At 42.1% G+C, this 26062-nt stretch overlaps 3 protein-coding genes across 4 annotated transcripts in view; 2 read left to right on the forward strand and 1 right to left on the reverse strand.

The window, feature by feature from the left end:
- Window positions 1-1522: 1522 nt before the first annotated feature.
- On the forward strand, window positions 1523-14294 carry plrg1 (pleiotropic regulator 1). Its single transcript, XM_028592993.1, has 15 exons — window positions 1523-1728; window positions 1941-2047; window positions 4409-4542; window positions 4753-4806; window positions 5613-5706; window positions 5846-5936; window positions 6390-6488; window positions 6644-6736; window positions 7287-7436; window positions 7558-7659; window positions 8231-8333; window positions 8463-8571; window positions 12798-12937; window positions 13095-13288; window positions 13840-14294. Exons 1-15 carry the CDS (start codon window positions 1720-1722, stop codon window positions 13897-13899), a joined length of 1539 nt encoding a protein of 512 aa, XP_028448794.1. The 5' UTR covers window positions 1523-1719; the 3' UTR covers window positions 13900-14294.
- On the reverse strand, window positions 13889-16180 carry LOC114565129 (uncharacterized). The gene is made up of 5 exons (XM_028593006.1): window positions 15858-16180; window positions 15568-15768; window positions 14812-15017; window positions 14510-14641; window positions 13889-14292 (listed from the first exon to the last, which is right to left on the reverse strand). Exons 1-5 carry the CDS (start codon window positions 15995-15997, stop codon window positions 14084-14086), a joined length of 888 nt encoding a protein of 295 aa, XP_028448807.1. The 5' UTR covers window positions 15998-16180; the 3' UTR covers window positions 13889-14083.
- dchs2 (dachsous cadherin-related 2) overlaps window positions 14630-26062 on the forward strand; it is a 43416-nt gene continuing 31983 nt past the window's right edge. The window contains exons 1-4 of one of the 2 annotated variants that reach the window (XM_028592980.1): window positions 14630-15423; window positions 15561-15710; window positions 25020-25211; window positions 25424-25655. In XM_028592980.1, the coding sequence (XP_028448781.1) occupies window positions 25089-25211; window positions 25424-25655 (355 nt within the window). In that variant the 5' untranslated portion in view covers window positions 14630-15423; window positions 15561-15710; window positions 25020-25088. Of the gene's footprint in view, window positions 15424-15560; window positions 15711-17536; window positions 19710-25019; window positions 25212-25423; window positions 25656-26062 lie in introns of those variants that run through there. The other variant, XM_028592971.1, reaches the window with a different exon arrangement.

Genomic DNA, 26062 nt, shown 5'->3' on the forward strand with positions numbered 1-26062 from the left:
ATGTAGTTAGCGTTTTACACATGTGACTCCAGTTGTGCCCACTGTCATTTAGCAATTGAAAAAAACTGTAAGGTGAGGAGATATTTTGTCCTTTTTATCACCCTGCGATGGGGGTTGGTTGTCATAATGTTTCAGAGTGTCTTTGATGGTTAATTACTTCTTGGTAGCCCACAATAAGTTGTGAAAATAAAAGGGATACCAATTTCAAGGTAAGGCCTTAAGCTTTCATTTAATGTAGGAATGACGTTTTAATGATGAGCAATTCACACAAGAGTAAGAAGTGTGACAACCAACCTCGGTCTCCCTAGCCTATAGTTGAATTTCCAGGATCAATCAGGGGACCAAAACCACTCTGGGACTGAGTTATTGTGGCAGATTTCTTATCAGAACGTCACAGTTGCCAAGTTTATTTTGATCCACATTAGGACAGTTTGTCTAGTACTTGTCCTCATGCTTCATCACACTCACTTCAATAACGACATGTGGAGTCCAAATTCCATCTGGTTTGTTGTAGATGGTTGTGCCAAACCACAAAGGCCTTTGCATTGCCTAATATGAGGAATAATTGTGCAAAAGGCAGATATGCAGCCCCCCTCACTCCTCAAAGTCCCTAAAGTTGAGATTGGTCTCATAATATTTACAGTCAAACTTGCAAGAAGAACTTTAGTCCGAAACAAGATTGTTTTGTAATAGTTCTACAATGTCGCAGCATGGGTACCCACACACTTTGCACCAACTAGGTAAAAATAATTTTGCCGACAAGGATTGGATAACCATTGATCAATGTACTCTCTGTTAGGCAAACATGGCTTGGATACACAAGGCAGGGAAACCAAACTTTGGCCTATGCTCACTGCAAGTCACATTCATTGTATCAATATACAGACATGATTATAAGTGAAAATTCTAAATGTCATTTCAGGAATACATCATCTTGTGCAAAAGACTGCCCAATATATCTTTTTATATCGCTTGTCCTATATTTTGCTTTCATTTGTATTTGCTTTTATTCACAAACACTTTTTTACTTGAATTGCATTTACTATTTTAGTTATTTACTTATACTTTTATGTTGCACACTGCTGAAGAGGTGATGAACAGATTTTTATTGTTTAAAGCACAATGACAAATAAGATCTATGTTATTATTTGTTTTTGTGTATAAGGCACAAAGACAAGATGAATATGGTCAGAGATGTAAAGGGGTTACCATATGCTGAAGCTGTTAAGAGAGTGGAGAGAAATTAAGGAATGGTGCAGAAGGAACTGGAGCAGGGTTTTTTGACACAATTATTTGTTTTTGATGTCGTGATGATGAGGTCTAATAATCATGGATGTCTTCTTCTTCTTCTTCTGATGTTGGCAAACAGCTTAAGGTGCATTACTCCCACCCACCCGACCGGCTTGCGGAACAATAGATTAGTTGGAAAAATAATAATAAAATAAAACCAAAAATAAAATGGACTGTAATATTGTATAATGCATCCAAGGATGTCTTGCAGAATTGTAGTGGTTGACACCTCCTGACCAATAGGTGGCGCAGACAAACCGCTAGCTGCTGTTTGTATTGTTTACTTCCGGGGCGTACGGTCGTCGTCGGCTTGTGGTGATGGTCATGTTTTCAGGATTGTGATATATTTTTGAGTGCAACCGAATAATAATCCTCCAAAAAAAGTAGTTTCTTCAGCTGTGGTGCTTTATCCGTGTTCATATCACCACAATGGCCGAGGTAAGCCCATGTTTGACGTCTTTTCGTAGCTTTTTCTTTTGCTCCCAGTAAAGCGCCACACAACGGGCCCGGCTAATTGCTGAATCGTGTTACGTTTACGATACGATTTCTTGCCTGTATAACTCTCATTCAAGGGTAGAGTCATTTTAAACAGTGATGTTTTTGTTCTGTTTAATTATAATTTTATTAAATATAACTATTTTCTTCTACAGGATGTCCAGAAGCACTCAGTCCACACTTTGGTCTTCAGGTCTCTTAAAAGGACGCATGATATGTTTGTGTCCGACCATGCGAAATCCGTCGCACAGGATGAGGAAAGGTAATTCCACATTAAGGCAATTTTCATTACTAGTTGTTGCAGAGCACTTTGAACTGTATTTCTTTTACAGTACAAGTATACAAACCTTAAAATGGGTTTAGAACTACCCTTGGTCTACATGTGTTAAAGGAGAATTCCGGCCAATTTTTACGTTAATCTTGATCGCTATAGCTACGCGAGTACTTTCGATAGAAAAAACCCCGACCCGAATCAGTGCAGGTAACACGGAGAAGCTGCAGCTACGTACTACAAGCGTCCCCTGAGCTAAAACGGCAGTGCTCGGGGCAAGTTTTAGAGTGCCTTTGTGCCTCTTAACAGACACAAAATGCAATTAATATGTCTGTGCCACAAGAACAGGGCCCTTACGTGTCAACAAGATGCGTTTTCAACTCAGACATTGTTTAAATTCACCTACCCTGGTCCCTGTCTCGATCCTGCCAGTAGCTAGCTTGCCCTGCTAGCTGATAGCCGTTAGCTGCCGTTTGGTGAGTGTATTCAGACAGGCTTCTGTGATAATCATCCCAAAAACAATCCACGGAGCGGTGGTGGTGTGGCTATGTCCTCCAGAGGACAGGTCATGTCATGAAGTGTATTCCAAAAAAAAAAAAAAAAAACAATAGTGCGGTAGTAGCTGTTAGCTGCTAGCTGCCCTCCGGTGAGTGTGTACAGCCAGATAGCTGTTAGCCATTAGCTGCTAGCTGCCGTCCGGAGAGTGTATTCAGCCAGGCATCTGTGCTAATCATCCCAATAAAAATCAACGGAGCGCCCGGTGGGTTGGTGGATATCCTGCATAGGACAGATCATGCCTTCGCAGCGAAAAGTTTAGATTATTTCCCCCTCAAAATAGGTAATTGAGCACTGTAGTGGTTATGACCATATCAGTGACTATGTACCTACATGGAAACGGGATAAACGATGTCTGTGGCTTGCACAGTAATAGCGTTACTGAAGCCTAGCTGTTGCATCGCGCGGTCTCCTGGGAATTCAGTTGTAGCAGAAAAAGGTAAACCGTAATTTGCAGATTGGAGCGTAGTGTGTGTGAAGAGTGAAAAGCGGAGTTGTTTATAAGGGAAGAAGCTTGGAGTATGAAGAATATAGCAGATATACAACACACGGAAGAGCCTTTTGAGTTTGATGGTCATCCTTATTTATTCCTCTGGAGGACATAGCCACACCACCACCTCTCCGTGGATTGTTATTGGGATGATTATCACAGAAGCCTGTCTGAATACACTCACCAAACGGCAGCTAACGGCTATCAGCTAGCAGGGCAAGCTAGCTACTGGCAGGATCGAGACAGGGACCAGGGTAGGTGAATTTAAACAATGTCTGAGTTGAAAACGCATCTTGTTGACACGTAAGGGCCCTGTTCATGTGGCACAGACGTATTAATTGCATATTGTGTCTGTTAAGAGGCACAAAGGCACTCTAAAACTTGCCCCGAGCACTGCCGTTTTAGCTCAGGGACGCCAGCACGTAGCTGCAGCTTCTCCGTGTTACCTGCACTGATTCGGGTCGGGGGTTTTTCTATCGATAGTACTCGCTTAGCTATAGCGATCAAGATTAACGTAAAAATTGGCCGGAATTCTCCTTTAATCTAGTCCAGCTTTGACTAGTTTAGGTGCAACAGTTTGTGCTGTGACTGTGAGGGGGAAGAAAAGAACATTGAAGATTTATGTATTACTTCTTTCATGATAATGATACATGTCATATCTTTAGGCTTGTCGAAATTATTATTATTATACTAGCTGTTTTGAAATTTTTAAAGTTGTGTAACAAGGGACAATGGGCAGAGAATTACTTTCAGCTTTCTGTAAGCCTTAACGTTAATGTCTGTGTACTTGTAATTTAAGACCAAAGAATGTGAGAATGTAAGTGTTCTTGCACGGCGGCTTATAAGAGATAGGCGGCACTTAAATTTAGGGCTGGGCAATGTCCTTAAAATTCATTGTCATTGACATTTTTTATATTAATACATATCAATATATTTATATTGAATTGCATGTCAAATATGGTGTTTGGCCGATATTTAATGGAATACATTGTGAGACTGCTGTAGGGTAATATCAAATCTTAATGTGAAAAAGTAATGTTACATGGATTTTGATAGGTATTTCATTTACTGGATTACTAAGTTATTTTTAATATATATCGGTATTATCGTATATGGTTTTCCATATCATACCGTGAGAGACAATTTAACACATATTGCTCACTTCTTACCTAACCGTTCAAAGCAATGAACCATGTAGTGTTTGTGCCTTTATGTCAGACATAAATTATGCTAATTTGCCAAGTAGATGGAGCACAGGAGTGATTTTGAAGGAGAAAATAATGCGTTATTGTCTTGTGTATTTTCAGCCACAAGTTGAAGATGAGTGTGAAAATGACAGCGGATTATAATGCAGTTTTACACATGCCTGTCCTGAAGGAAGGGAAAGACCGAATGGCTCTTCCTGGCAGTATGCTTGGCCACCAGAGTTACACACAGCCAGGTGAGGATGAAACAAACACTACATTTTACCCTCAGTTTGAGAACAGTTATTTATAGAGAAAACATCAATGCAGGGATGTTATTGAAAGCCCAGTATTTAATATTTAGTTTTGATTTAATTTAAGATAATTGCTTGTTGTTTTCCTGAACATTAATGCTCTAAAACTAGCTCATTTGAGGTGTTTTTTTGTTTTGTTTTTACATGTTTCAGGGGATGACCCAGACTACCTGATCACCGGGACACATGCTTATCCCTCTGGACCTGGCAAGTACTGTGCTATTAAAGGAACACGCAACTTATTGGGACTTTAGCTTATTCACCGTATCCCCCAGAGTTAGATAAGTCCATACGTACCCTTCTCATCTCTGTGCGTGTCGTAACTCTGTCTGACGCACCCACCGCTAGCCTAGCTTAGCACAGATCCTGGAGGTAACCGGCTCCAACTAGCCTACTGCTCCCAATAAGTGACAAAATAATGCTAACATTTTCCTATTTACATGTTGTGATTTGTATAGTCACAGGGTGTACAAATAACAAGGTCACATCTTCTAACCGTATACAAACTGGGAACTATATTCTCAGAAGGCGAAGCACTGCTACTTGGGCGGAGTGATTAGCGCAACACCTGAAAAGCACCGTTGTTACTCTCTGCTCCTCATCCCTGGGGCTTCTCAGGTGCTGCGAGCCAATCACTCCGCCCAGATGAAGATGGCTGTGTCTCATGTGACCTTGTTATTTGTACACCCTGTGAATATACAAATCACAAAATAGGAAAATGTTGGCGTTATTTTGTCACTTATTGGGAGCAGTAGGCTAGTTGGAGCCGGTTACCTCCAGGATCTGTGCTAAGCTAGGCTAGCGGTGGGTGCGTCAGACAGAGTTACGACACGCATGGAGATGAGAAGGGTACGTATGGACTTATCTAACTCTGGGGGATACGGTGAATAAGCTAAAGCCCCAATAAGTCAGCGTGTTCCTTTTAATTGCATACATCTAATTGTTGTGAGCCGAGTCAATGAACTGCATCAGCATTATTCTAGTGTTTCATACAAGTATTTTTCATTCAATAGGAGTAGCCTTGACTGCTGACACAACAATGCACAGGAATCCAAGTGAGGGAGGAATCCACTCCATGGCGCTGGCCTTGCCACCCTCCCAAGCCAGGTAAACATATTCTTTCCCATCCACAGTGTTTCAGTTGAGTAAGTTATTGGTAGTCATTTAGCATAATGACTCAAGATGAGGTACATTTTCAGAACTTTCAGGATTTCGACACACATTTATTTATATTGTTGAATTTTAGGCTGGATGTAAGCCGCACTGCTGCCAGTGTCGGTGACATCCATCGACATGCAGGAGGAGCGGAACGATCTCACCCTCCATCGACTGCTGTGGTAGGTTGCAGCGTATTTCCACTTGATGAGAGATCCTGTTTACTAGTGCTGCTAGATATGAGGGGAAATATGCGATAAGGTCGTTGACTATTGCGATAACAATATTACTTGTGATAAATGAACAGATATTAAAGTGTACTCAGTTCTGCTGCTTTCAGTATTCTGCTAAAATACAACAAATTGCTTGTTGAATTTAAAACGAATGAAAGGAAATAATTTCTAACATTCTATTTTGGAAATAATAGAACTTATTGAATTGAACATAAAAGGCACCACAAAAAAAAGGCCACTTGCATTTTAAAATGCAGTTTCGTACTGATATCTGTGTCTTTTGCAACATGTATATGTTGGCCAAAAAAAAACCAATATACTGTGCAGCCCTACTGTTTACTCTTGCTGTAAAATCGCTGTAAGATGTGCGGAGTGGATAATGAATTAATGTATTTATTTTAGTCACTCTTGGAGGGAGGCGGCACTAGAAATTCTACACTCGCCAGGAAAGCGCCAACCATGCCTAAACCCCAGTGGCATCCACCATGGAAACTGTTCCGGGTAACCACAACTCATTTAAACTTTATAATTTTTAACCTTTTTTATGCTATATTTTCCTTTTATCTGTAGATCTAGTGGACACGCTGATGCCAAAGTGAGGCATCTGGGATGTGTCCTCTGCGTTCTTTTTAACAGTAGTATGTTTTATCTGATAGGTCATCAGTGGTCACCTCGGCTGGGTGAGGTCCATCGCCGTGGAGCCGGGGAATCAGTGGTTTGTCACCGGGTCTGCTGACAGAACCATAAAGGTGAGTAAAGCTTAAAATAATCATTTTCACTTCATTATTCTGTGGATAAAACGTCAGCGATAATAACAAATGTTATCCAGAAGTTTCATCCTTTTTGATTGTCTTGTTGTATAAGAACAATACAAAACAAGAAATGATTAGCATGAAAGCTCCTTTTTGACGTGGGAACAGCAGTTTGACAAAGTAATCCTAAACTCAATGTCTACTTTCTATCTCCCAGAGCTTTCAATCCCATCCTGTGGTCTTCATCGGCAAATTGAAGTTGGCTCAGTTGTCATGAAATAAATTATATTATAATGTTATTATTTTTAGTATCTCTATACTATTATTATTGATCCAGAATGGTTGATAGCAGCATTATTTTACACTCTGCTGTTAACCCACATATCATACATTTTCTTTTGGATTCATAAGCAATATTAAAATAACTGCAGCCTTTTTCTGATAATGTCCGTCCTGTTGCCAGTTCAAGATGGCCCTCTGGAGAAACTAGTTCTAGAAATGTTGTTTAATTCTCATAGTATGACTCTCGTGTGGTTTGTCTTGACAGATCTGGGACCTGGCCAGTGGGAAACTGAAACTCTCCCTGACTGGACACATCAGTACAGTGCGTGGGGTGGCGGTCAGCAATCGAAGCCCCTACCTGTTCTCCTGTGGAGAGGACAAGCAAGTCAAGTGTTGGGATCTGGAGTACAACAAGGTCAGCCATTGTTAATGGGATGGACTCACTTAAAGTCTTAAAGGGCCATAAAAAGGACATTTCAGTTGATTTGATGTACAGTATTTCTACATTCTCCTGACATTGTGGATCTGTGTATTAGGTCATCAGGCACTACCACGGACACCTCAGTGCCGTGTATGATATAGACCTACATCCGACTATTGACGTGCTGGTCACGTGCAGCAGAGATGCCACAGCAAGGGTAAGCTCGTACTTTGCACGTTCGCTGTTAAATGTATGAATGACAACGTAGAAATTACTTATCTTTACAGGTTCAGTTTATGTTTTAAGAAAGGCTTCTCATTTTTACTAGTAACATTTTTTTGTTCATTTACATTTCCTCTGTTACAAGTGACCCAAAGCATGTAAACAAAAGTCACATGGATGTGAAAATGACCTGACTGCTGGACACGGTTTTAGACACTTTGAGATTCGGGCAACAGCGTTGTCCAAAAGTATTTCATTCTAGTTTCTGAATTCTTTACTAAACATCCTGTCTGGTCTGCTCCTGGTCACCTTTTTTGTTTTAGTTTGTGTTAAGCTCTTTATTTTATCTCTGGTTAGGGATGGGTATTGCTAAAAAAAAATAGTTGGTACCGATACCAATACCATGACATCAACACCGGTTCCTAAACGATACTTTTTTCGATACCAATTTTATCCTTCCATCAGGTGTCTGTAGTTGATTATGTTTTTGAATATGATGTGTAAGTAATTAGGCCTCTGCAGGATTAAGTAATCAAACTAATTGGATTTCTTCTCTGTCCATGAAGGTGTGGGACATCAGGACGAAAGCTAACGTGCACACACTGACTGGCCACACCAACACTGTGGCCACAGTGAGATGTCAGGCGGCAGAACCACAAGTCATCACTGGTAAATACCTTTTTTTATTTTTGAGCAATCCCAAGAATTCCTAACAAACTATTCTTCTGTATAATCATTTAAGTTATGGCTGATTGGTTGGTCTTCAACTTTTCACCTCAGCTGATTAACTTCTTGCAGGCAGCCACGATTCAACCATCAGGCTGTGGGATCTGATTGCTGGAAAAACCAGAGCAACTCTGACCAACCACAAGAAGTCTGTGCGAACGTTGGCGCTGCACCCCAGACAGTAAGTTACCCAACCCTTAGTCTGTAACCTCGACGACTCATTTCCGGGATTGCTCCGGTGCCGCCGGAAGATCCGCCGGATGTCCCTCATTTTGGCCCGATGTCCGTCACCTTCTGCTTTCTTTGTATTGGAATTCTAAACTCCGTTCGAATCCTGAGGACTATGGTTAACTGCTCCTCAGATCTGTGCAGGATAAATCCAGACAGCTAGCTAGACTATCTGTCTAGTCTGAGTTTTCTGTTCGACTAAAACAACTTTTGAACGTACACATGTTCTATCAAAACAAGTTCCTTCCCGAGGCTATTTTACAGAAGCACCATTATTGCGTGACGATTGTGATTGGTTTAAAGTAGTGCTGTCAAACGATTAAAATATTGAATCGCAATTGATCACATTAATGTCATAGTTAACCCGCAATTAATCGCACATTTTTATCTATTTTAAATGTCCCTTTATTTCTTTTTGTCACTTTTTTTTCCTTTTCATTTTAATGCTCTTACCAACATGGATTTGCTTTGTGCAAATGTTTTTTTTTTTATTGAAAACAACATTGTCATATACTGTAGTGTTCAATTTCACAACATTCACACTTGGAGCAAATAATCTCTCACACAATGTAACCCTGTCCATCAATAAAAGGGTGAAATAATACTTTGTCACACAAACAGCCCCTTCAACAGCCCTTTCTAAGGGATCAAAACAGGGTGATACAAAATAAAATTACAAAGTGCACGCGTAACGTAAACTAGGACTCAGCCTATAGTGCAGTTATACCATGGCTTAATACCGTAAAACTTCAAATAATAGCCCGGGCTTCTATTTACCCAAATCGCCGAAATGCACCGGCTTGTATTTGAGACAGGCGTCTATAAGAGACAGGCCTTTAATTGACAATAGGAGGTTACCACATTATATTAATCTTTTTTAATTTGTATTATTCGTATTTAATTAATATTTATAATTAATTTGAATGTGTTTAACAAATCATTTAATGTAAGAATTGTCTTTGGCTATTGGCAGCATAAAAAAAACACAAAAAACGAAACGATGTGACAGCAATGGGCAGAACAATATAAATTAATGCTTAACGAATATGTTTAACAAATCATTTAATGTAAGAAATGTCTTATATTATTGGCAGCGTAAAAAAAGAAACGATGTGACAGCAATGGGTAGAACAATATCTACCGCTAAAATCCATCATATATGAACTTGTTGCCCGAAACACATCAACAAGAAAGAACGCTACCCTGTAAAACAACTGCAATCATGTGATAGAAAATTACTCTATTCATCACTATCATCATCCCCGCGATCCTCAATGACAAGTTCATTGGCAAATTCCTCCTCCACGTCGCTCTCCTCCACTTCTCCCTCTCCAGCCTCCACTAACTCTGCCTGCCTTGCTTGCACTAACAGCTCCCGCCCAGATGTGCACGGTTCTCCCTCTTTGAAACAATGGATAAGGTGATCCTCGCTTCCATCAGAAGCTACTGTCAGGCCACATACCTAAGGATTACATCCCGAAGTTAATGAAATATATTATCTCCTCTTTCTCACACACACACACACAGCGCGTGCTGCGCACAAGCATACCTTGAAGGAATTTTTCAGCCGCTCCGTATCTAGCTTTTCCCACGCTTGAAGTACCCAGGACACCAACAAGCGGCGAGCTGGGGCCCTCATATTTCCTCCAGCGGTGTACTCCTTGTCCACATCCCCTGCCATCCAGTTATCATAGGACTCGTGCAGGCTGGCTTTGAACGGTTGGTTCCATACGACGTCAGGGGCCTGGATGTACTTTGTCCAGCCCCCGGGTATCACAGCCGTGGTTATGTTGTAGCCCCTTTTGAGCTCAGCTTTGGTCGCTGCGCTGATATGACAGCGATATGAATCCCAGGCTAGGAGACGAGGGGCGAAGTTAAGCTTTCCCACCACTCTCTGAAGCCAGTCTGCAGTCAACTCCTCGTTCATCCATCCATTTTTGGACGTGGCCACCACCTCCCCACTGATATTTTGCATTGCTTTCACCTCCTTGATCCCCCCTTTGAAGACAACGTACGGTTTCATTTTGGTCCCGTCTGCTTTCGCAGCCAACACCACAGTTAAGTGGCTCTTCTCATGACCTGTGGTTTTCAGTGGGACACTGCGCGCACCTCTTGCATCCACCATTGTAGAGCCCACCATATCAAACCACACCGCTGTTTCGTCCATGGCTATAATGTTTTTTGGCTGTATTTTCTTTGACTTAATAATCCGCGTTGTATATGTTACAGAATTCACCAGTTTCTCAGTGAAGTGCTTGGCGTCTTTCTGGGCTACAGTTGTGCGTCTTCTGACTGAAAAGTCGTTGCGCTTCAGGAATTTGTCCAGCCAGCCAGCGCTCGCAGTAAATCTCTCCTCATCCCTGCCGTCACTCACTGTTGCATACACGTCTTTTGCCTTGGCCCTGATCATTTTACGTGAGACTCTGAGATGCTTTGCCCGCATGCTGTGGATCCACTCACACACGCTCGCCTCCAGCTCTTCACTGACCTTCTTCCTCCCTCCACCTCACAGTCTGGCCCTTTTGTCGACAGACGTTGCAGTTCTGCTTTATGTTTACGCCATTCTCGCACTCTCTTAGGATCAATCGAGAAATGTCTTGCCGCTGCTTCTCCCGAATTTTGTTCGGCAAATTTGACAACTGTCAGCTTAAATGTCAAATCATACTTTTTTCTTTTTGTCTCCATGGTGGTATTGAGAGAATTAAGAAAAACTGAAGACTAAAAGAAAGTTCGTTAACCTGTTTATGTTGCCATAGTGATGAGTCGTTTATGAACGGTTGCGTCTGTCACGTGAAATCAAATCAAAACATAGAACAAACGATCTGACGGGTTTTAAAAGATCAAATACAACCCGACACGAAATAAAAAAAGAAACAGACCAGACCTCTATTTGAGACCGGCCTTTATTTACCCAAATCTGTTGTCACACCAGGCGTTTAAAAGAGACAGGCGTCTATTTGGGACTTAGCTATTATTTGAAGTTTTACGGTACTTTCTTTTTCTCAAGTTTGCTTTGAACATAGCAGTCAGGCTACTGTTCCTTATTCACCAGAGGCTCATTAACCCAGCCTCTTATTTCAGAAAGAATGAACAGTAACGATTAGCAATAAAAGGTAAGCCTACTCACTTCTTTGCTTTGAGCCAGTTACTCAAACAGACAAGCCTGTTAACATTTACAGGGAAGCTCGCTTCTTTTGTACAACATGCCCAAGACGGTGAAAACAACCTTTCAGAAGGTACTGATGTGGCAAGTGTTGCTAAGTACTTGCTTGCAAGGCGGGCCATTTCACTGTGTGCCCCTTCATGTGTGGACCACCATTCCTGGGGACAGTCCTCCATGCCAGTTAGAGGCTCTGCCTTGTAGTGCTCCAGACATTGCGCTCTTATTGGCATCCATTTCAGCGTCTTGCGCTCGCCATCCACTCAAAACGTAACGTTGGCCTACTACTCATTGGCCGGCTCGCAAGCCTAAACAAGTGTGTGTGGCGTGCCTGTTGATTTGTTTCCGGTCTAGCTAGATCCGGTGTGGTGTTGTAGTTTTTCTAACATTACTAGAACTACAAAGTTTGCTAGGCCAAAAAGAATGTTAATCTCGCGATAAAAAAATCTACGCCGTTAAAATGGGTTTGCGTTAACGCTGTTAATAATGCGTTTAATTGACAGCACTAGTTTAAAGAAATGCCAATAAACCAGAGCAGGTTTTTCTCCCATCCCAGAATGCTGTGTGGACTAGCCAGACCCTCCTCCACAGTGCTGTGGAGAAAGGTCTGGCAATGAGAAGCTACCCAATCCTAACCTATATTGTTTTATTAGTTGGTGTTAAGAGTAGTCCTAGTCAAATATCCAACTGATGTTGACTAACTGTTTTTAAACTTTAGCTGGTTTCGGATATTTAGGATGTGTTGCTTCTCTCAGTTATGTATCATTAAATCAAATATATTTGGCAGTTTGAATTGTTAAAACAAAATAAGCAGTTTGAACACTGGAAACTTGCGATGGGCATTTGTCATTTTTTATTTTCCAGAGCTTAATTGGAACATCAATCAGTAATAAAAAATAAGCGACAGTCAAAGCCCTTTTTGAGTATTGCATGAAGACGTCTGACCCGAGGGATTATAATCCACCCATTACACCATAATGTTCTTAACATGTTGTCATCTTATTTCCTGTGTTTCACAGATACACTTTTGCCTCCGGTTCTGCCGATAACATCAAGCAGTGGATGTTCCCAGATGGCAACTTCATCCAGAACCTGTCGGGCCATAATGCCATCATCAACACTCTTGCTGTTAACTCTGATGGCGTGTTGGTGTCTGGAGGTATTCAGAACTAGCTACACTGTCTCTTGTTTTGTCTACAGATGATCAAGTTTTATGAGGGTTAATGTTGACTTAATGATCCAGCTTATTTACAGTATTGAGTTACAAGCGCATTGAACTTGTGATCGATCATCCACATTGTTTGTTCTCTCTGTAGCCGACAATGGAACCATCCACTTGTGGGATTGGAGGACAGGCTACAACTTCCAGCGGATTCATGCAGCTGTGCAGCCTGGATCTCTGGACAGCGAGTCGGGAATCTTTGCCTGCATGTTCGACAACTCGGAAAGCAGACTGATCACCGCCGAGGCTGACAAGACCATTAAAGTATACAAAGAGGACGACACAGCTGTAAGTTATATGATTATGTGAATAGTCGGTTAATATTTTAGTGCATTTTATATATGCTACCGGTCAAAAGTTTAGGGTCACTTAGAAATTTTCATTCCACTCCATTACAGACAGATTACCAGCTGAGATCAGTTGCATTGTTTTTTTAATCAGGGCAGCAGTTCTCAGATTACATTATGTTCTTACATAATTGCAAAAGGGTTCTCGACTGTTGTAGAAAGAAGTGGCTGATCTTTAATGCAATATATAAAATACCCATTATCAGCAGCCATTCATCCAATGTTCCAAAGGCACATTCTGTTTACTAATCTGATATCATTTTAAAAGGCTAACTGAGAAAACATTGGAGAACCCTTTTGCAATTATGTAAGCACATAATGTAATCTGAAAACTGCTTCCCTGATTAAAAAAACAATGCAACTGATCTCAGCTGGTATTCTGTCTGGAATGGAGTGCAATGGACATTTCTAAATGACCCCAAACTTTTGACCGGTAGTGTATATTTCAGGCAGCAGACCGATAATTTGACAACTCTGTTTTCTTTCTTGCAGACAGAAGAATCTCATCCAGTCAACTGGAAACCAGAAATCCTCAAGAGAAAAAGATTCTAACGCTTCTTTTATTTGTTCATCTTGTCACAGTAACAATGTTTGTTTTTATTTCTACCAAACATCCTATTGTAGATACACCCATCAAGTTTTGCTTGTAGCTGCTTTTTTTTTTTATTATTATTATTATAACGAATGTGTCTTTGACAGAAGCAACCACATTCTAAAATGCAGTTAAATTCTCAGTTTATTCTAAAACCCATTTACAGTCTTCATTGTACGATGTTAGTCCAATGAAGTGGCCATTTTGGACTGCCAGGAACCTCCCCGAGTGTTTGTTCTTGATGACGACGGCTCTCTGATGGCTCTGGTCCGTCTGATCCGCCAACAACAGCCACTCCTCAGACACGGACGGACTGGCCTCAGAGTGGACCTGCTCACTGCTGGGGTCAAACCCTGCAGAAGGACAGACACGGTGTTTTCAAAAATTGTTTGGAGAAAAAACAAAGTATTGTCCTGAAATTGCCAGTTGTACGGAAGTGGAAACAACGGTGCCCTTTTTTTTTTCTAGCTTGCAATGTGAACTTTATTTTGCTCAGTTTAATAAAAAAAAGTAAATTTTTCACATAAATGCCTTTTCTTTTTTTCGGTAAGGATCAGTTTGTGTACTTACCCAGGTATCTGTCGGTGACAGCGTTCGTGTAGTACTTACAGCCGTCACCCTTAACCTCCACCCAGTAACACTGATCTCCATGTGTCTCGTTTAGCTCCACGGTGTTTCTGGTGTCACCAGTTGACTGCTCACCTGTAAAATCACGTCACAACACACAAGATTGCCTCACATACACACGTTTTAATAGACGTCCATGTAGTTAAATTTCAATCTGCAAGGCTCCGATTGCTATTTGGGTTTTGTACAGATGTTAATAGTCCTCTAAAAGGATCTTTTTGAAGCTTTTCATATCGGTTTTCTACCAAAGTCATGGATGTAGAGGTCTGAGAGCGCATGGCGAAACTTTCGTCCCGGTTTCTTCTTCAGATGGGGTTTTGATGGTTCTGGCAGATCCACCTCCTCTCTTGCAGGTTCTTCAACGTCCAGGAGGTGACCGGCGATAAACATGATCTCCTCCTCCAGAGACCTGAGACACATCTCAAAGTGCTCCTCGTCGTTCTCTGCGTTTCTAAAAAGACCATTGATAAGTTGTAAAATACAGTATCTATGGGCTCAAATATGGCTCATTAATAATCTGCTTGAAAACAAGTTTTGTAGCTGTAGAATCGTTTTGTAGCTGTAGAATCATTTCGTGCATGTGTAATTCAAATTTGTGGGGGAATATTTTTTAACCGTAAGGTTTCACCGAGTCTGAGCGACGGACGCACGTGTTTCCTATGTTCCTGTGCGACACTGAAGTCACAAGCACAAGGCATGATTTACGAGTACGAATTTTGCCTCGTAACTCATGCCTTGTGCTTGTAACTTCAGTAGACATAGACAGGAAAGGTGGTGGTGGGGGGGGGCATGACACCCAGCAAGGGACCGCTGCAAAGGACCCATAGCTACATGGGGCGCACACACTACAGCACCGGGTGAGCTAGAGGCCGTCCCCAAATGTTCATTGCATGCATATAATGCAATTTCTAGGTACCAAAATCAGTTTTTGATCCATTTAACCTTTCGAGGGGATGAAGGGGTTTGAAAGCGTGTCCCCTGTCCTCTTTGAAAGGCCTCACCTGAAGTCCACCCACAGCAGGCCTGCAGTGATCAGCCCCAGCCACTCACTGGCCTCCCAGTCGTTGGCCAGCATCACCGGCACGACCGAAACCTCCCTGCTGTCGGCATAGTTGAGCTCTTTCTTACAGCTGCGGGACGCCTGGTAAGCTGGAGTCATGAACGGACAAATCACACAAGCCGCCTCCACACCTGCAGCCATCCTGAAAAAACACACACACACACAGCTTAAAGAGTTATAACTCATACATTTCCTTTATCCCATCAATGATTATGATTCCTCTGCACTTACGAGTCGTTTATGTTCCCTGTCACCCCTCCTTCGATATCCATCCACACTGGCAGACCATCCTCTTTAAGGCGATTGTATATCTTTTTCACCAGAGCCTGATCATCCCACTGGTAGGAGAGCATAACATGACGTGTTGGCATTTTTACCTCTCTTTCACTCAACTCTGTGAGAAAACAATCCTGTATTTGAAGCTTCTGTGGTGGAGTTTGTGGAGTTGTTGAACAGACTGACCCAGACAAAAGGAGACTCAGTAGTTATGCTGCTTGTTTACTCTGGTATACAGCTATGGTTACATCTGTTGCTTGGTTACAATGCTTGCAAGCACCAATGGGAGGCTGTATGATGGCTGCTAATCCCTGCAGGACCAACGAGGGCTGGACTATGACAATCAAGGTGCTGCTAGAGCTATGTGACCAAAGAAGGAATGCAAAATGGAAGGCCTTAGTATCATTTATTAGGTTTTTAATTGATATTAATTACAATGTGTCATTTTTGTGGACTAGTCAAGGAAAGTTATTCTCTCAGCGTATTTTCTCTAGGATATTTTGGAATGATTTAGAAAACTTTGTGACACTTGGCACTGTTATAGGACTGAACCTTTTCCATGTTTGGTGTCTGTTTGTAATCCAGTGGATTATTTTACTTTGGAAATATATTTACAAAGCGTTTGTAGCAAGGACCTTTTCATTTATAATGATTTAAATGTGACAGAAATACTGTGAAACTAAAACTAAAAAGCAACCACAACTTAGTGACATTGTGTTTCCATTTTTATTAATGTATTCGTTTGTATTTTTAGATTATATTTATATGTCCTTATTGTTTACATAAAGCTAATCCTGTCTATAGCCTTTTTTATCACGTTTTTTATGCTGATCTTGGTTAGTTTTGTTATGTCTTAATTTTATTTCCTAAAAGAAGGGTCATACCAACGGTTGTATATCAACAAATAATATGTGCACTATTATCAAAGGACTGCTTTTTGAACACATGAGTGCAGAGTCAAAGTTGAAAGCTGTGAACCCTCCCCACTATAACTTCATCCAACAATGGAAACAACACCAGTAACTTAAACGTCAGGGTGCATGTTAAACTTCCATGTCATGCACACTTTTCTCAGAATTAGTTTCTACATATTCACAAAGTTGTTGTCACAGGTTTACAAAGGGTGATAGACAACCACAGAATTTCAAACTATTTCTGAGTATTATTTCAGACTATTCTGACTTTATTCTCAGAAGTTTGAGTTTAAAGAACTCAAATACATGTTTCACGTGTGGCCCTAATCCTCTTCGTTATTTCACACTTAATATATTACTGACACTAATTTGAGCCCCTAATTGGCCAGATCATTTGTTTTTTTTGTCAGTTGGGGGCAGTTACAGAAACATTACACAGTGGCTGCTGTTGTCGTGTTTACCAATAGAGGGAGCCAGCCTAATACCTTGTGGACTTTTGCGAAAAAAATGGAACCTCTTTAAACTTCTTATTTATTGGATTTATTCTAACCAATTTACCAAAATCAGGCAGGCTGAATCTCAGATTGTATGAGCTCAACTTTCTCACAACAGTTCACTCTGCATGAGTTTTCTTTTTCTTTTTTTTCTGGAGTTCCTCTACTTTTCTGCACGCTTTATGATCTCCAACTGGTCAAACATAACATGTGCTACTATGGCACCTTTGAGCACGCGGCAATGTGGGTAATCCCTCGGCCTAATTAAATCTTAAGCAATCAGGGCCACAGATGGAGCCGATCAGCGTGGGCCGTGCCGCCTTCCAGGAGGTGTGTTCAGTTCAAACAGTGCAGTGCTCTGTGGCCACTCGGTGCCAGGATGTGTGAAGAAGCCCAGCGGATTTACGTTACTAGATGTGTGGATATCGAGACTCTAAAATCACGCAATAAGCTGCTGAAATATTGGGATGGAGAATGACTGCTGGCTGTTTTTTTTCTTTGTTTTTTTTCCGTGCGCAAAAGAGGAATAATGCACGGTGCGCGTACCTGTTTCTGTCTGGAAAGGAGCTCTGAAATGTGATTGAGCAGTGTGCATTTGATACGGAAATATGTAGCCTAAAACTTCCACTCGCAAAACCAAGAGTTTCAAAGCAATGTGGAAAGGAGCAATGGGTCGCAACAATGGCGCAACGTCGCTCCTCGGGACGCTCGTGCTGTCGCTGCTTTGCGCGCAGTCTTTCGGACAGGTGTTCAACCTGACGCTGTCCGTCAAAGAGGGTTTGCCCGCCAAAACCATCGTTGGAGATCTCGGTGCGGTGTTAAGCAGGCCAAGCACTGGGTTCTTCATCTCCGAGAGCAGAGACTCTTATGTGTTCAGAGACCTGGAAATAGACGCAGACACGGGGATCATCTCCACAGCTGTGATCCTGGACAGAGAGAGCAGGGAGAAGTATGAATTCGTGGCGGCCACCCTCACAGGAGAGATGATCAAAGTGAAACTAGAGGTGACGGACGTGAACGACCATTCGCCCGTGTTTCCCTCCGAGGAGGTCGACTTGGAAATATCAGAACTGAGCCCCCCAGGGAGTCAGTTTCAGCTTGAGGTTGCTAAAGATGGGGATGAGGGGGAGTTTGGTACCCAGGGATACAGGATCACAGAGAGCGAGCTGGGGGAGTTATTCAGACTGGAGTATCGCAGTGGATCTGAGAACCACCCGAGTCTGGATCTCATCCTCACGAGCAAACTGGACCGAGAAACGCGGGACTTCTACTCCCTCGCCATCGAGGCCTTCGATGGCGGCGTCCCAGCCAGGACGGGGACCCTTCGGGTGAACGTCTGCGTGGTGGATGAGAACGACAACCCTCCCGTGTTCGACCAGACCGAATATCACGCCTCGCTGTCCGAGGACGCTCCGCTGATGTCCTCTGTGTGTCAGGTCCACGCCACTGACCTGGACCTGGGCGACAACGGGAGAGTCACTTACGAGATTAACAGGCGGCAGAGTGACCCGAATGAGGTGTTCTCCATCGACGAGAGCAGCGGGGTGGTGTACCTCAACAAGCCGCTCGATTACGAGACGCAGGCCTTTCACGAGTTGATCATCGCCGCGCGGGATGACGGCGCTCAGCCCGAGTACAGCAGCACTTTTGTGGGCGTGAAGGTGCTCAACATAAACGATAACAGTCCCGCCATCAGCGTGATGTTTCTCAGTGAGACGGGGGAAGCGGTGGTGTCAGAGGCGGCAGCGATCGGGGACTACGTCGCCCGGATTTCAGTGTCGGACCCCGACTTTAAGGAGGAGAGGGTCGCCGTGACGCTCGAGGAGGATGATGGGAAGTTCACCCTGAAGCAGACGGATGACTTCCTGTACGCTTTGTGTGTGAACGCAGAGCTGGACAGGGAAGGAAGTGATCTGTACGAGTTGAAGGTGCGAGCATCCGATTCGGGGAGCCCACCTCTGAGCAGCGAGATGGTGCTTCTCCTCAGGGTGGCCGACACCAATGATTGCCACCCGGTTTTTGACAAGGACGTGTACGTCGTCAGCATTTCCGAGGACGCTCCTCAGGGGAGTTCTCTCGTCCAGATGCGGGCTCGAGACGCGGACGAGGGCGTCAACTCAGACGTTACGTACTCCATCCTGGAGTCCAGCCAGGAGAGCCTGTTCAGCATCGACCCGGAGTCGGGCCTGGTCACAACCGCTGCTGCTCTGGACAGAGAGACCCAGATGGAGGTTTGGTTCCTGGTGGTGGCGGCGGATGGAGGGGAACCGGCTCTGTCGTCCACGGCGACAGTCACTGTGCTGGTGGAGGACGTCAATGACAACGAGCCTGTGTTCCGGAAGCAGCTGTACAACGTGTCCATACCGGAGCACAGTGACGTTGGGAGCTGCTTTTTACAAGTACGTTGGAGAATGTTCAGCTTTAAAGGTGCACCATGAGTTCCTGCGTGGTTTCAGCGCAATTTCATTTTTGTCTCAAATCGCCGACAAGATGGTTGGGGGAGTGGGGGTGGGGGTTAGTGCGTGTTTTTCACTGAAATTAAGGCTGCTGCTCTAAAAGCACCCCCCTCCCCCAACCGTCTTGTAGTTGATTGGCTGGAACACAGTTTGTTGTATTTTGGTGCACAGCCTGTGCCCCTAGTGTTTGTTTGACGTTTACGACCTCTGTGTTGTCTCCAGAGGCCGGTCTTTTTCAGCTTTTGCAGCTAGCGGATCAAGGAAAGATGCCTACAATTTGAGACAAAAATGAAATTGCGCTGAAACAATGCAGGAACTCATAGTGCACCTTTAAGTGTACAAAAACCTAACATTTTCTCACTTACCCTTAAGGGTATCTCACCATGCAACTAGTTTTTTTTTTAAATCGTCCAGCTTTTGAGATACCCGGCCCTGAAATTTTTGCCTTTAACCCAGTACGGTTAAGGTTTTGGGGGAAGATATATTTTTTATTGGATAGAACTTTATATAAAGATCTGACAGGAAATGCAGAGAGAGAGGAATGAGAGTGAATGAAATGCAACAAAGGTAGCTAGCCACTTGAGTCTTCAAACAGGGGACCCTGCAGTCACACGGTCTGTGTCTTTAACTTTTAGGCCACCACAATGCTGCTCAGCTCCCCCAATAAAAAAATGAAGTGATGCAAATTTCATTTTTGATGGTCAAAGCCCTGACATTTTTTTTTAAAAATGTGTCTCTTTATAATCCAGAGAAACACTGTAAATGGTTTCCCTTACGATTATTTCTTCAGTAGAAATTAGAGAAGTAGTAAATTCAAAGTCTGTAACGTCTGTGGATTATCCAGAATAACCATGACAATGTCATTGTGATGAAATTTTACTATTGGGTGTTATAGGCTAAATGTGATGTAGCTATGCTTTTGATAGCGCCACAAATGAAATTCCATTTATTTCCATTGTATTTCGGCAGAAATCTCAGAGGCCGATATCTTAACATTCGGACAATTGACCCTAGACCTGAAGCAATTAGTCAATATGCCAATCAACAGAAGATTAAACTGCTCTATTTTTTATAACAAAATTAATTGTTTCAGAAAATTCTTCAAGCAAAAAGGCCAAATATTCACCAGTTCCAACTTTTCCATTGTGATTATTTGCTGCTTTTCTCTTTACATCATTGTAAACTGAAGATCTTTGTGTTTTGGGCCGTTCCTCAGACAAAACAAGCAATTTGAAGATGGCATCTTGAGCTCTGAGAAATTATGATAAGCCCTTTTAGCAATTTTTTGACATTTTTGTAAACTATTCAATTATTCGAGAATATAATCAAAGGATTATTTGGTAATGAAAGTAATTGACACCAAAGCCATCTGCATGGAAGGATAGCACTAGAGTTAAGGTGAACTGACTCTTTAAATTTTCTCTGTGTCTGTGTAGATTCATCTTATTCTTCCTGACAATGAAAGGCACTCACAGTTCACAACATGGGGGTTACAACCCCTTCCGGGAGTCTCAGAATAAACCTCAAGGGTCATGAGATGACTCACTCTAAAAATAAATCTTTTTTTATATCAAGTTTACTTTACATATTATGCAGTTCTTGACAAGGACACAGGTAGACTACTTTATTTTAAGGGTCATATGGCTAAAATCTTCGGAACCTTGGAACCAGTGCTCAACAACACAATCCTGTGTGGACAGTTAAATTGACAATTATCTCAGTTATATATCAACTAGCTTGGTTTTAGAAAAAACAAAACTTGAATTTGCGTGCGAACCAGAGCAGTTTAAAGACGTCTCCAGTCTTATCATTCAACATCTTATGCTCTCTGTCTCACTGTCTCCTTCTTACGTCTCATAAGACAAAAGTTGCCTTCAGTCTGTATGCACAAAGATATCAGTGTTCCTCCTAAATACACACACACACAGACCCTGTCTCCAGTTTAGTACTGTGACTTAGATATGACAGATGTGATGCCTGGTACTACCCACACACACACACACACACACACACACACACACACACACACACACACACACACACACACACACACACACACACACACACACACATTCACCCTCTCTCCAGTTTAGCACTGTGACTTAGATATGACAGATGTGATGCCTGGTACCACACTCTGCAGCCTGGCACAAGCTGAAGCCCATTACAGAAGAGGCCTTATCTACCAATGCTTTTCCTGTAAACATAAGTGATATCTGGCATTTGAATCAAACTAAAAATCATTGTATTTCAGTGACGTCCTTTTTCTGTATAAAGTGATGTGTGTGTGTGTGTGTGTGTGTGTGTGTGTGTGTGTGTGTGTGTGTGTGTGTGTGTGTGTGTGTGTGTGTGTGTGTGTGTGTGTGTGTGTGTGTGTCAGTTGTTTTGCCTTAAAGAATTGTGAAGAACTCGGACTAAGCAAAAATAAGTCACAGTCTTGTTGCTACACAACCTTACTGGGCAAAGAATAATAGCCAACAGTGGACCTTCAGCAGGTGCCTGAAAGAGCTAAGACTTCAAAAAACAAAACGGCAGAGAAGTGAGTTAAAAGTGAGAGGTGGAAAAAGGAAGCAGCTTTGGCTGCTTTTCATAATCAATCAATTAATGTTGGGTTTATTTGCAGATTTTGCATTTAGTCTATGAAATGTGAATCTAATGAAATTTGAGTTGCTTATTTATTGTTTATATGTTGCTGATGATCACATTTTTTTATAAGTTTTACTTTGTGTTTGTATTTTTTTTAAAGGTCCCATGACATGGTGCTCTTTGGATGCTTTTATATAGACCTTAGTGGTCCCCTAATACTGTATCTGAAGTCTCTTTCCCAAAAATTCAGTCTTGGTGCAGAATTACAGCCACTAGAGCCAGTCCCACAATGAGCGCTCCTTAGTATGTGCCATTTCTGTGTCTGTAGCTATTGAGCAGGAGAGAGGGGGGGCAAGGTGGAGGGTGGGGGTGTGGCCTTGACCAACTGCAACTTTGCTCGTTTGAAAGCCATGTTGTCTCTCTCTCATGGCTGGGCCAAAATCTCTGGGCGGGCAAAGCAGAAAAAGGGGAGGTAGCCTTCCTCCTTATGACCTCATAAGGAGCAAGATTCCAGATCGGCCCATCTGCGCTTTCCTTTTCTCAAAGGCAGAGCAGGATACCCAGGGATTGGTTTACGCCCATCAACATTTCTAGCCACTGGGGGACCATAGGCAGGCTGGGGAAATGCATATTAATGTTAAAAAACCTCAAAGTGAAATTTTCATGCCATGGGACCTTTAACATGTTTTTTTAACTGCTCGGGGCACCTTTCCATGGGCAGCTTCCCCACTCTGACATCTCTCCATTAGTGCATGTATAGATACTGAGTCAAACAAGTCAAAAAGATAGTGACAAAGGCCTGTCACAATTTCCCAGAGCAGAAGGTGATGTTGTCAATTTGCTTTTGACAATTAACCAACAGTCTAAAACTCAGATAATAAATGTACAATAATATAAAACAGGGGAAGAGCAGTACATCTTTACATTTGAGGAGCGGTTTGGCATTTTCCAACACCTCCCTTCATCACTTCATCAATCAGATCAACAGAAAGTGAACATTATAACCTTCATGAAGGAACAGTAGGATGTATTGCAGGGCTGTTGTATTAGACTGCATTAGTCTTTGCTAGGTGGACCTAATAAAGTAGAAATGGAGTGTAGAACTTATGATGTCCCTCGATACGGAATCCCCAGGCCTCGACTATACAGACTAAGCATTATTAAGCCTCTGGTACGTTACTGATTCACAGACAGGAGAATTCCAGGATTTTAAAATAGTTTTCTTGGAAGTCGTAAAGAGATGTAAAGTCAGTTCAAAAGCTTGCTGGGTGTGTTACTGTACACATTGAATCAGACCTTGACCCATGTCTGTAAAAAGTTCCTCTGATCAGAGTTCATAAACTCCGAGATGATATCATCTTTATGGCTGGAAAGTGAGCGCTCTGTCTGTAACGTGTCTCTTGTCACGGACACAGTGAGACATGAAAGGATCTCTGTTTGATCCGAGGTGTGTCTTTACGCCGCAGTTTGTCTTCCACTGCAGTGATACTCTTCACCCTTTGATTGTTATTATGTTGACCTTCTCTGGCAGATTCATGATTACAACAGAGATTGAATCTAAACATTGACAGATTGCTCTGACTAGGGTGGCACTACCGTTTATAACATATGTAGCTACAACGGCTGCTGAAATACACGCCTATTTCATTTTAACTAAGGACATGAAAAGTTGCATACTGTCTTAATGTATTAATTGGTAAAAATTCTCAAATTCTAGTTTATTAATTGTGAATATTTTCTGGTTTCTTTACTCCTCTATGACCATAAACTCTAAAGTGTGTGTGTGTGTGTGTGTGTGTGTGTGTGTGTGTGTGTGTGTGTGTGTGTGTGTGTGTGTGGCACGTTAGCAGAACGAAAATATATTAAGTGAGAAAAGATGAAAAAGAAGAAACGGGAAGATTCTTTTTAATAAAAAGAAATCAAGGGATATAGATTTGAGTGGTTGAGTATATTATCTTTATGGGCAGGTAAAGGAAATGCATAATATATGCATGTGTATATATATATATGTGTATATATATATATATATATATATATATATTTATATATTAATTAATGGAGTGGACTCCTGTTGCTCTGGCAGAAATAAACATTAAGAAAGTATTGTCCATAGACAAAACTCTACAAAAACGCTACCTGGAACTTAATGTTGGTTTAAAGTTGTATATACACAGGTGATGTTTACAGTAAATAACAGCCATCTGGTTTAAGGCAAACAAAGGATTACGGTCAAATAAGGCTTTCCAAGTTTAGCCGTTGGCATCGTTTTCCAAAGTCAAGCAACAACCACCTCCAGCAGGCACAAAGCATACTGCACAGATCATTTAATTTAACATTATTTTTAAAAAAAACTCGACAATATGAGGAATTTTCTGCAGGTTTTTTGTAATTTGGGTTCATTCATTTCTTTTTCTGGCAGCATCAAAGTGTCTGAGGGCAGTTTGTCTCTTTCCACTGCTGTTTGTATTAAGTCAGTCACTGAATGCAATTCCAAAAAGAGGATGTTTGAGTGTGTAAGAAATCTATGAGATGGACCAACTTCCAGATTCCGTCTTCTTGCTACTTTATTACACTGAACACTCCTGTGTTATTTTTCTTTGTTGCTGTTCAGATGGTAATGACCATGTTTTAGTTGTTTGCATGTAACTATATTTTTCTTATTTTTAGGTTGTCGCCACTGATGCGGACAGTGCCGAGTTTGGCACACTGCTCTACTCTCTGTCTGACGGCTTTGACATGCAGGACAAACACCCTCTCTTCCGAATCCACCCGCAGACTGGAGAGCTGTGTGTCTCTCAGGATATCGATCGAGACTCGGGGCAGACGGTCCACGACATTCTGATCAAAGCTGAAGATCCAGTGAGTGGGCTTCATTTAGGAACAATTAGCTTTGACATGCTGTGTCAAAACCTGGCCTTCTTTCTCGAAGCATCATAATTTATTCCCTGCACTGTGATCGTGACAAGATAGCAAGGTTGCATATTACTCCCAAACAGCAGCTTTTAAAATTGAGTCTGTTCATTCCATTTCTCATACAAAACTCTCTTCTTTCCTCACTTTTCAAATGTCAGGGAGGCCTGAGTGCTCAAACCTACGTGCACATCGAGGTGGAAGACCGCAATGATAATGCTCCGGTATTTAACCCTGACGAGTACACCATGAGCATCAGCAGCCACACACAGCCCGGCACAGAAATCCTCAACGTTATCGCTACCGACCAAGATTCTGGCAGGTTTGGACAGGTCACCTACGATGTCCTTCCCGGGGACATGTCCAATTTGTTCACACTGGATAAACAAACAGGTAGGCCGGCATAAGACAACACAGATGTTTAGTGTCTTTATTGTTTGGTTGGCAAGTAGAAGAATGTTGTGTTGCAGTTAAAATGGTAAAAAGAAAATGAGCAAACGCCATATTATTAAGATAGAATAAAGAAATGTTAAAGGTGAAGTAGGTAAGACTTATAGAACTACCGTAACTTTCTGTCATATTTGCTGAAACTGACCCTATGTTCGAGTAGAATTACATGAAGCAGGTAATTTAAAAACAAATCCGGCTCCTCTGGCTGCTCATGCACACGCATTCATTCTCCCTTGTGGGGGGAGGGGCTTAGGAGAACATTTTGAGCTTTAGCAGAAAGGGGGGAGGGACTGAGAAGTTGTCTGTTCAAATGTTTTGTCTAAGTCTACAGCACCTTTTAATAATTCATA

The sequence above is a fragment of the Perca flavescens genome, chromosome 2 (genome assembly GCF_004354835.1).
Source record: "Perca flavescens isolate YP-PL-M2 chromosome 2, PFLA_1.0, whole genome shotgun sequence".
Taxonomy (NCBI): Eukaryota; Metazoa; Chordata; class Actinopteri; order Perciformes; family Percidae; genus Perca; species Perca flavescens.

Coding starts and splice junctions, on each gene's coding strand:
- plrg1 (XM_028592993.1), top strand. Junction 5,937..6,389: donor ACCCTCCATCGACTGCTGTG/GTAGGTTGCAGC, acceptor TATTTATTTTAG/TCACTCTTGGAGGGAGGCGG. Junction 8,572..12,797: donor TTGGCGCTGCACCCCAGACA/GTAAGTTACCCA, acceptor TGTGTTTCACAG/ATACACTTTTGCCTCCGGTT.
- LOC114565129 (XM_028593006.1), bottom strand. CDS start 15,997: ATGCCAACACGTCATGTTATGCTCTCCTACCAGTGGGATGATCAGGCT. Junction 14,642..14,811: donor CCTCTACATCCATGACTTTG/GTAGAAAACCGA, acceptor GTGATTTTACAG/GTGAGCAGTCAACTGGTGAC. Junction 14,293..14,509: donor TGTCACCGACAGATACCTGG/GTAAGTACACAA, acceptor GTCCTTCTGCAG/GGTTTGACCCCAGCAGTGAG.